Raw genomic sequence first — 11779 nt, 5'->3', positions numbered from 1 at the left:
ATATATATTCCCGAAATCCTTCTGAACTGCCATGACCAATGTAAATTTATACTTGATTTAAATTTAGCGATTCTTAAAGCTAAAAAAATTAACTAACACTTTAAAAGATATTCTATTACTTTTACAAAATTATAATTGCTTCCGTAAGAATTATCTACACTAAGAGATTTCAAAGTACCTAGCTAAAATTGCACATTAATGTTAGAGTAAGTATGTTTTCGTCCGCATTACTCAAAACATGAAAAAATACTAATAAAGATGCACTAAAATTAAAAACGATACGCTAAATATTCTCACTATTTATACCAAAATTAAGTAATATTTCACTTATATTCGCAGAGACCTTCAGGCTGGAGGCAAATTCCTAAATACAGTCAAGCTCCTTTCCGATATAAATTCGACGCTTGTTATTGGCTTTAGACTTCCTTGTTTTATACTATTAACACCATTATAGAATATCTGAGCCTTTCCTTGGCTAAATTTATATCGAATAACGAAGGTAATTTAAAAGAAGATACATTCCTAATTTTAATACTGTAATTGTAATTAATGTAATTAATTATTGTCTAATGTAATTAATTATTGTATAATGTAATAAATTAATTAATTATTGTATAATAATGTATTAATTATTGTATTAATTAAAAATGTAATTAATGTAATTGTCTGACGAAAATAATATCCATGGTCTTTTTGTCTTTGTGAATGGGCCTAAGCATGAAGTTGGCTAAAAAAAAAATTTATTTCTATTGGATTTACTTGATGCTGTTCCAAGCAGTGTATTTGAGGTATTTACTGTATTTACCACGATGGTATAAGAATAGAAAAATTATAGATAATTCTAATGCTCCAGATAAAACGTTGAAGTTGACCTTGTTACGTGAGGGGTTTTCCAAGATCGTTATTTCCAAAACCCATTTCATAGTCTTTGTATTTGTCTTTTAGCTGGTTGACTGTAGTTCTTTTTTTAAATTAATTCACTCAACTTTTACTTGTATTCTATAGTGGGTTATATATTTTTTTAAAGGAATATTCTCTTCTTCTTTCTGTTTGATCCTTATTTTTGAAGAAATATCTTTATGGCAAAGTGAAGAGTCGATTAAGTGCTTTGATTATAAATTTTGCTTTTGATTTGCTCATTTGAAATTTAAGTTATAATACAATTATTTTTTTCACTTGGAATTTCAGATCAGAGAAAAAAACATTCGACTACCTTTGTGTAATTTAGATTAAGGCGCACTCCCTGTGCCTCCCTCGGCGCACTCCTTCAGAGTGTCTAAATACTAAACTGTGTCTAGCCACCTCGTTTTATATTTTAAATCAACTGTACTTTTTTTAGTAGCATTTTCATTTGAACAAATTCAAAACATTTTTTCTTATAATTTCTAAATTCTGACAAAAGACTGTCCCAATAAAAGGTTAGAAGTTACTGTTTCTCTTTGCTTTCTTTCGCATTTCAGAAATTCGAAACTTGAATAATAAATAATTGATAGTATACCCTTCTTTGCAGTCGGCTACTTTTAGTTTTTGTACACAAGATTTACTATCCAATTTGAAACTTATATAAAGCCCAAATTTTATGTCAAATAATTAGAGAAAAATTGTTTTGGCCCCAATAAAAAAGAATCAAGTCTAAAAAAAATATTTTTTACTACTTCCGAAATAGGAAATTGCCTTTTCTGACTAGAATTGTAAACATGACTAGATTTAAGAGTATTTTTAATTCGTCTAGCTATTTAAAATTAAAAAAGAATGTTTTCGGTGTTGTTTCTAATATGTAGGATGCGAATATTTGAAAAGTATTTTTAAAACAATATTTTACTCGATTACAGAGAGCAAAAATGAAGCATCATTTTTTCCCAGATCTTTTAAGTAGTTTTTTTATAAAACATTTTTTCTATAAAACCCACCCATTGTCTATCTTCGAAAAAAAAACATTGTCAAAAAAAATAATCACTGATGGACAAAGTACCTTGGCGCCTTTTGAGACCAGTTTTTTTAGAGAAAGGTTAGCATCCATGTGCATCAGTTCTATGAGCCCTAATAAAGCTATGCCTATAAAAACAATTCATGTTGCCTTCGTTTTAGATGTGACTTTAGAAAGATTTGTGTTTTCATACTTTTTCCTTTAGAAACGAACGTGTATAAACATAAAGAAATTCACAGTTAAGAGGCATTCTGGGGGGGGGGGGGCATGGATTTCGTCCAATGCACTATCATCTGCCGTTTAAGTTGTTCTACATGTTACTTTAAAGTTTGTCTCTTTGAGAAATGTTTTGGGAGAAGTAGACGTAATGCTTCATTGGGACTCACACATAAAATCGGTCCTTCAGAGCCAGGTCAGTACCTTTTGAGATCTAAAACTGGGAATAGCTTTCTGATTCTTTGAGAAATTAAGCAAAACAAAAAGGTTGCATGATTTTACTTTGATGTAAATAAAATAGCAGTGGCCACAGGTACGTAGATAGGAAGGTGATATTCCTTGGACATGTTCCGTCCCAAAATCATAAGATTTCATGATTTACACAAATCCTTATTTTTTAATAGTTATTTGAATTGATTGGTTTTCGGCATGTTTATCAGAATTTCGTCCTCCCTCATAGAAATGTTCTCCGTCTTAAAGAGTCATGCGCACATGTCTGCCGACTGGAAATTTTCTTGCTAAGACCTTTATGCTATTAAAAAAAAGGCCATAATATCAACAGAAAACTGGAGACACATCTCCCACCCTTATCCCCAGAAACCAAAAATCAAAAGTCGTCATAACTTGAAAATTAGATGAAAAATTAAGTTTTCACAGCTGGTCTAACCAAGGGAAAAGGCAGAGACATAGTTTCCAAGATGACTCCATCCTCCCCCCCCCCGCCGTCGTTAAAGTTAAAAGCTTTTCAGAACAGAGAAATATATGTTTGGACTGAACCATAGAATACCCTTGTAATTGAACATACTATTTTACAATCTTTATAAATCCGTCCGTTTTTCTAGATACTGGAATTAGCAAGCTGTATCCCTGATGTTAGTTATTTTTTAATTTTTGATAGTCAGAATTAGCTACCTGCATCCATAATTTTATATCTGGGGCACGGAACTGGTATTCTAGGATTTGTAAGAACCTTGAAAAGTGGTAACAAAGAAATTACTTTATTTTGGAAAATGAACCAGAGGATTATTTCATCCATGCTTAGAAAAAAAAAGAAGAAAAAATTGTACAATCCAACGACCAGGGATGGGTACTAAACTGAAAAACACATGACTTAATTACAATTATCCTGGACAAAACTACCATTTTATATTATAAAGGAATAGATACATGTAATTAAACGATGTTTATTCCCCTACATTTACGCAACCGCAATTTTACGCAACAAATTATTTACGTTATTTTTTTACTTTTATCGTAGTTTCACTAAGCCTTGTGGTTGATTTTGGTAATATTTCAAAAACTTATCCTGGACAAAACTACCATTTTATATTATAAATAAGAAATACATGTAAGTAAACGATTTTTATTACCCTACATTTACGCAACCGCAATTTTACGCAACAAATTATTTACGTTACTTTTTACTATTATCGTAGTTTTACTAAGCCCTGTGGTTGATTTTGGCAATATTTAAAAAACATGATGAAGTTAGGTAGCTTTAAATTCAATGATTAATTTTAGATTCAAGCTAGCTAAGAAATCATAGAAAAATATACGTGATAAATATGAACATTTGATATCCATTGGGACTGTTAGAAATACTAAGTAATCTACTCCACCAATCAAAAGCAGTGCAGAAACGGATACATTGTGACCGAAGCTTGGAAGAAAATATCTGAATAAGTAGGTTTGGAGGATAAAGAATAAGTAGGTTCACATGCAGGATAACTGATATAGAATAAAAAGTACCTTAAAACCATTATTTTTTTTTTTCATTCGCTTGTCAGAAGAATGATGTCTGTATAATAACTCATACACCACGATCTGAAGTTCTATTTAGGTCATGTAGAATTTTAAACAAGTCCTATCGGAGTTTTTTGCTGTAATCTGAAAGCGCTACAAAATATTTTGGTGGGAACTTGAAAATTTTTCGTCACGGAATATCCCAATTTGTGCAAAAATTGAAATGAACGATAATCGTAAAAATAAGAAGAAAAAAGGTAGATGTGTGAACGCAGGGTTTTCAGACGGGTGACTTTTACCTTAATGAATCCAGACCCACAATAAGACTGGTGAATCCCTTCATTATATCTCATATTCCTTTGTTTGACTGTGAAAATAGTCCTCACTGTTTCTTATACTACTAACAAGCTTGACGTTCGAATTTACAACATACACGATGTCAAGTTCCATTAATTCTGAGATTGAGTCCCATACTGCTAGATTTTTTCATATCTCCCAAGGGTAAAGACATCCTTGATTGAGAATTTTGGATCTAAATGGTACCAATTGGTTTAAACTCCACTCCATGGTCACAAGGGTAAACTCGTGGATATTTTCTCGTAACTGAGAACCCTTATTTTGTCGAACGCGAGAAGAGTTTCTCTTTAACCGGATAAAATACAGCCTAGTTCCTTCTGTGCACCTGAACTTACCTTAACAGCAAAGTAAATACATGACTAAACGCTTGCTGTAGTATACGAGAAGATTAACAACACCTTTGAATATCACCGAAATCATAAATCTACTAAGAAAAAAAAACTTAAGATAGTACGTCCAACAAGTACATGAATTACTGGTAAAAACCAGTAGTAAAGACTAGAAAATATTTAGAACCAAAGACCAGTAGTTCAAGATCCTAGTTTTTGATGATGCAGCTGCTAAGATGCTGCAGAAGCGTGTGTAGGGTCATTCATTTCAACGTCGCTTGCTGATGAACTGTTTGTGGCCTAGAAACAATATATAATCATAGATGTCAGTTATCTGCATAACATTTTGTACAAAGTCATTATCTGATTTAGAGTCTTACCTAGTGACTGATCTGGAATGGAGAGGGGGACGGAGCTTTTGAGAAACAATTTTATGAGATATTAAAGGTCAAAGTTCTAAGTCTGAGAGGGATTTTATGACTGCTTGAATGTTAGAAATGACCAGTAGGTTGGATAAGCAATTTTTAAGGGCTCCGAGACGTGCCAAAAAAAAAATACTACTAAACACTTCAGCTTATTTTGTTTTCCAAGTGGGGAAGACACGATTTGTTGTTAGAAATACAAAAAAACCTTCATGAATATTCAAAAAAAATGAAATGTGGTAAAATAGAATGAACAGATCGATGCTAGGGCGTGTTCAAACAAATAAGGGGATCGGGGGTATAAAAGTAAGTTTGATAAAAAGAGAGAAACATGTTAGAGAGCTTTTCTTATTCACTTCAGTTGAGTAACGTTTACAACAGAAAAAATCTTCAATTGTACAATGAATATCAAAATAAGATGATGTCAGTACTGAGTAATAATTAAAATAAACGTTAAACAGGAAAATACTTAAAAATAGACCCAAAAAAAAGAAGGAAATAGAGAATAAATAATTTTTTATAATGAAATCCTGCAAACTGCCCTATTATGAAGGTTGAGATAGGCAAGAACGAAACTTTAATTTGCTAATCTACGCTTTAAAAACTCTGAAAGCTAGCTGATATCACTTGCCTTGACCGGATATCAGACAAACGACTAGTGCTCTCCCTCTACTACTCGCATACCATCATGAAGTTGATCCAACTGTAGCAATGGTCACGTCCAGCGTATTACCCCAAGCCCACTTCTAATATGCATTTTGAAGGAGGGATTGATGCCTCTCTCTCAAGAGGATGACCTCCCAAGCAGTAGCTGAAAATATATTCTGGCCACCCCCTTTTCGATATTCCTCTTGAAGCAGGGAATAAGATGGCATATTAAAAGTTGTCTCTTAATACTGTCAGAAGAGAAAATTCAAATCGGCCCACCTTACCATATGGTCATAAAAAAGTATGTAAGTTTCTGACGGAATATGTGAAACTTTAGTTCATATATTCCGTGCGCATCCTTTCCGTATCAGCCATCCAAGAGGAATATTGTACCATGTTCGTCCCATGTGCACATCACACATGTTGGTTTTGGCTAAAACAGATTAAGGAGTTTTCTGTGCGCGGTCTTGTGGATCCGATTCGAGTATCACAATTTATAAAACAATGTATTTTATAGGAAATATTCTACAGATTTGATATGATCTTTAGAAGATAGTACAGTGTATGAATAGAAGATACTAAAAAGGGTAGTATGTTCAAAAAGATTGTACTGTTTGATCGTTCAAATAAGAGTATGCATTGCGGGTTTAAATTCTTACAAACCAGTCGTAGGCTTCACCAATGACAACTAGAGGGCACAAGACAACGAAGAAGACCTAAAAATACGCTTCGAATGTCATACGAGTGAGATTGCCATGTCATCCACGTAAGAACAACCCCAAGGTGAGTGTATGTCTACGCTGTTGTTCATCTGAGAGATGGTCGGAGGGTCTTCGCAGACGCCCTCTGTACCTCTAGAGACACATGAGGAGCCAGGGTCTAAGGTAATCATCTGGTGGAAATTTTGCAGGATTTATACATTCTTATTCATGTGTAGGAGTATGGAAAGATGTGTTTAACTATACCTATTATCGACACTTAAATACCAATTAAGTAATATAAATCTTTAACAAATTTACCCATGTACTTTGACGGCAAATCTTAGAAAATAAAAAAAAAAGTGGGCTTGGAGACTTTGCCACAATGAAGCAAAACATTCGTCAAGATCAGAATTTTAGTGAAAATGATCAAAGTCTCTAACCCTCAAATAATGAGAACTTAGAACTTTTAGTCCTCTGCTGTAGCCCCCGATGGGGAAACTAGCCTAGGAAATATTCTAAGAATTATGTTATACGATAGAAATTTTATTTGAGAGCAAAAACTAAAAAAATGTGTTTGAGATTTTTCGAAAGTTACTAGCGACACAATTGTTTATACAGGGAAGGTCTTATTGAATATCCCCCAAAAACGTAAAAAAAAACGAAAAAATACCCCCCATAAAACACCATAAAATGGTATCGAAAGTTAAGATTTAAAACTACTTTTTAGAGCATAAAACGAAGATTTTACGCATAAAGATAACAACATTGAGTTTATGAAGAATCATAGTAAAAATACAAAAAATATTGAAGCAACCGGTTAAGCATATTGAAAAGTGTTTAGAGTCTGAGGGATAGGGTTGTGAAACTCAGTTTAAAAAATAGCTTCTCATTTTGTCTTTTGAATTACCTTATTCAAACCACCTGGGTTCATTTTTCAGATGGAAGTAATGGTTAGCAAGAATAAAAATTATGAACTTCAAAAAAATAAGTTTAGAGGAAACGAATTTAATTTTTTTTTTTTTATTAATTTCAACGAAATGTAAGGTCTATTGCAAAAACGACATTCTCATCTTCTTTTCCCCTTAAGTTCACCTACCTCTTCTGAAACTCCTGTAGCTCTTAGCACAGCTTGAGTACCATCGTCTATAGAAGTCATCAAAGGTCCTGATACTTGTAAGATTTGAGCACCACCAGCCAGTTGAATCGGCGTAACTGTCATTCCAGCAAAATCGTTGTCATTCGATCCTTCCGACTTAACAAAATATACAATCAAAAGCATATTTTATGGGGAAACTATTTAAAGAAAAACTTGACAATAAAATCACTTCCTACTAATGCTACAAACAAGTGGCAGCACTGAGCTGCCTTGGGCCCACATACCATCACACGCTTCGTCTTTATCACGTCCTGTCCAAAACTTCAGTTTTCTCCTAAGTCCCCAACAATGTAATATAATGTTCATAATTTTATTCTAGCTGTATCAAGGTCATCCTGCTTCTTCTTCCCGTCTTGTCGACTATTTACTGAAACAGCATTAAAAATTCAATCCACAAATTACCTCAAGGCATAAAAGACTGTGCATCTGCCCTCCTTCCGATTGGGAAACGAAATTCTAAACTTCCCCCCCCCCCCTGAAACGCTACTCCCAGACGACAGATCTATGCTGGCAGTCATAATTTTATCTTTGTTCTTCCTAAATGGACATTCACACCATCAAAGTTTACCTTACTCGATCGGTTTTTTCTATATGAAACCTAGTTTTGAAAATGCAGGGCCCAAGGATAGATCCCTGGTACGACAAGGCCAGACAGACAGGCTCCGTACTTGTTCCTGATAAAAAGACCCAATATCTGAAATGTCGATCCAACGCCCTGTGTGCTAACGATGGCTCTGTAGGATCCTTATCCTTTTATCTTAGATTTGGTACCTAACCCAGGCAAAAACGCACGATAAACCATTTTCTACTAACACTATTTTTCATAAATAGTTGGATAAACTTTCAGAATAGCTTTAATCTGACTGTTAAAAGCCTAAAGGTGAAAAGCTTTTTTCCTCATTTAGCAGAGGAAGCAATATAAGTTACCAGCACTTACCATACTCGATAATCAGACTGGGTTAAAATGTAGCGTGGCCATTTGGAAAAACGAACGTACTTGAAAGTGGCAGCTAAACACTTAATATAATAGAATGAATGGAGTGTTTATAGTGATTATTCGACGGTTATAGTTAGAGCCGTCCCTAGGGTTGGTGATGCACAAGTAAAAATTAATTACAGCGCCCCTCCCGACTCAAATATAAGCAAAACAGCAGAATCAAAGTAAAAATTTTATCAAAGTGGGCAACCCAGACCTGTCAAGGTGTGCCCTGTTAAGGTTGCCCCGGTTGCCACTCCCCCCTTGAACGACTCTGGCAATAGTAAGATGTTGAATATTTTTCCACATGATTTTGCCGACTTCATAGATTAGTTTGGGCATGTTTCTGTTTGTCATTTGTCTACTGAACCGCGTATTTACGTTATAAAATTTCTTTTTTTTTATATATTTGAAATTTACTTGGAGAAAAAGTGGTAAAACATACGAATGTTCAAGCTTAGCAAAAGATGACAATTAGCTCCAAGATAGTTCCAAGTTATTTTCATAATTTAAGATCCCTCGTTTTGCCCTCATTCATTTTAAGATGCAAACAAAGAGTTTATTCTAAAAAGAAATGATCCCAAAAGAAAGAATTTCAAGCAAATTTACCCTGCACAAAAATTCCCCCCGCGTATATTTTAAATATAAATGTATTTTAAAAATTCCTCCCACAGACAATTCTCAACCAGTAAAATTCCCCCCTGCAGAAAACTTCTCTTCTGCGGGAAATTCACCCTCTCCCGTGATAAATTCTCCGCCAGAAAACACGCCCTGGAAAATTTTCCCTACAAGTAAAATAATGATAGTAGTTTTTATTTGAAAGCATTAAATTAGGTTAGAATTATCAACTTACTCCTCGGGCGTTGTTTAATGATTAATATCCAGAAAATATGAATGAAAGCACCTGTCAAGTCTTAGTGTTCAGGGGTCTAGTTTAAGTATCTTACTACAGCTGAACAAAAAATAAACTGACTATTTCTCATTAGATAAATTTAGCAGATGTTTTGTTAAATGTCCTTCACTAGAATTCCGAGCAATTACACACCATTTTCTTTTCTCCTTGAACGACGCTGTCAATTTCTACTAGGAACCAAAGGTTAGAAAACGCCCAAGGTCTGATTGTTTCAGGTTTCTGTACTTGGTTTTACTCCCTCGGTGCATTACTTCCAATTACGTTCTGTCGTAGATGGCACTGAAGCAGTTCCATTTATAGATACATCTAAATCAGACTCGCTAACGAATCCCCTTTTCTGCATCGAATATTAAATACTAAATTGAATATTAAATCACGAATTAAAACAAAATTGCAGCAGAAATCTCTTTACGACTAATCTTCATTACACGAAGCCGATAGATTCAGATTCAAAGCGGTTATTTAAAAGGCGTTACGCAATATTATTGTCAAAATAAAATCTTCTTTGAGAAATAATCGGAGGTGGGAAATTTGTTACCAAAATATGCTCTGACTACGCAACTTGGAAGTGTCATAAAACTACCTTTGTTAAGCGAATATCAATACTAATAGCTAATAATCTCATAACATCTTATTAAGTGTTGCACTCTCTCTTAAAATTGATTTGTTGTTACACAATACTTTTTGAGTGACATCAGCCAATGTGTTCATAGGAGTCGGGCAACAGTGAATAGCAACTAACATCGAGTGCCCTCTAATCTAAACGGTATGGTTGAACAGTAGCGAATCAAAAATAACACAACCTCCCTTGCCTTTGCTTAAGGTACCAAGGACATCAACATGAAAACATCTTTTGTCCCCTGGCTCCATCTTAGGTCTTTTCATACCTAAAAGCAAGATTTTCTTTGATTTTTGCTCTAGTTATTACATAGATATTTAAGCAAAACCATTTGTGCAACGATTTTGTGGACAATGTTACCACATTTAGCCGTAAAACAAACCAAAAATAAGCGGAAAAAAAATTCCGTAATCATGACGACACTTTTCGCTTGCAAAATTCAAGAAATAGCAATCTTCTGATCCCCCCTCTTATGTTATTCCTTGTCTACTCAACTGTTGTAAACTGACGAAAATCCTCAAGGTAAGCTGTTTATTTTTGGATAAATGCTTTTAAAACACTGAATATCCTTCAAACCCAAATTTTCATCTTGAATTTAAGCTAATTGAATATCTGGGCTTTGTATAGTAAAAATTAAGCTCTAAAAGTGATATTGTCAGAATCAGAAGAAAATAATGATTCTAGTGATGAATACAGTTTGAAACACTAAGTAGATAAATATAACAAAATAAGATTATTGGTCTTCGCAAGATATTCTCGTAGGTAAGTCAATTAACTGATAATTAGAAGTGTTTAACCTTTAACGATTTTGATAATAAACATATTAATTCATAGCTTATATTTTTAACTATTCAATGATATATGCATTTCTCTTCAATTTCTATCTGATAACACGATGTTGAGTTGTAATCTTGCATAATTTTACTTATTCAATCACTACTTTTTTTCAACCGGTTAACTGCCAATGATTGGCAGTGTTTGCCTTTTGCTACAGTAGGGAGGAAAGTAACACTTTTTAGAACGCCATAATGATATTTTTTTTTTCGCTCATTTTCCCCACACGTTCCTTATTTCCAAACTTGGCACTCATTAAGTACTAAAACTGCATGACGGCATATAGAGGTCTTTTTCGTCAGAATTCTCAGGTTTTCCAAATTTTTCAAGACATATGCAGTTATGGTAGTTTCCACTAGACCAATTAAAAGAATCATGTTTCATTTTGTACTGTCCTTTGTACTTTAAGCAACCTATTCCCCGACTATGTTTTCTAATTGACCCTGACACCCTGCCCGTTACATGATATCATTATAATCTGTGACATCAACATCATATATGAAACGCCGAGGATCTTCCAAAGCGGCAGTCAGTAAGTTAAGACCACAGCTTAGGTAAGCTAAAGTAGCGACCATTTGGTTCAGAAATGGGACACATCACAGTGCACTCTTTGGGAAGTTTCCCAATGCGTCACAGCAATAGCTTAAGTGGCCATTAGGCCAAAGCATAGGTACTGCACTTGCGCGAAGGTGAAATGGTGATACATTCAAATCCAGATTGGAGTGTGCCGTAGAGGCAAGTAAAATTTCTAATGCAGAAATGTACTATGGTTAACAGACAGATTTCGTGCGTCATTTTTATACAATTCTGATAAAGGAGGTTAATACCAGATTTGTTTCTCACTCAATTGGACTATCTTTCTGGCTTTTTGTACAATTAGCCATGGCTTGATGCCCTCGGCTATTCGATTTTAATACAAAAATCAAAGAAGAACGAGA

At 34.2% G+C, this 11779-nt stretch overlaps 1 protein-coding gene across 4 annotated transcripts in view; it reads right to left on the bottom strand.

Moving 5' to 3' along the window:
* LOC136035427 (DNA-binding protein P3A2-like) overlaps positions 1 to 11779 on the bottom strand; it is a 78215-nt gene continuing 66436 nt past the window's right edge. For all 4 annotated transcript variants that reach the window (XM_065717224.1, XM_065717227.1, XM_065717225.1 and 1 more), the window contains exons 10-11: positions 7440 to 7595; positions 1 to 4872 (exon numbers count right to left, since the gene is read on the bottom strand). In XM_065717224.1, coding sequence (XP_065573296.1) covers positions 4804 to 4872; positions 7440 to 7595 — 225 coding nt within the window. In that variant the 3' untranslated portion in view covers positions 1 to 4803. The remainder of the gene's footprint in view (positions 4873 to 7439; positions 7596 to 11779) is intronic.

This window comes from Artemia franciscana, chromosome 14 (assembly GCF_032884065.1).
Source record: "Artemia franciscana chromosome 14, ASM3288406v1, whole genome shotgun sequence".
NCBI classification, from domain to species: Eukaryota; Metazoa; Arthropoda; class Branchiopoda; order Anostraca; family Artemiidae; genus Artemia; species Artemia franciscana.
The sequence above is the reverse complement of the archived record's forward strand: the minus strand, read 5'-3'. Positions and strand labels throughout refer to the sequence as shown.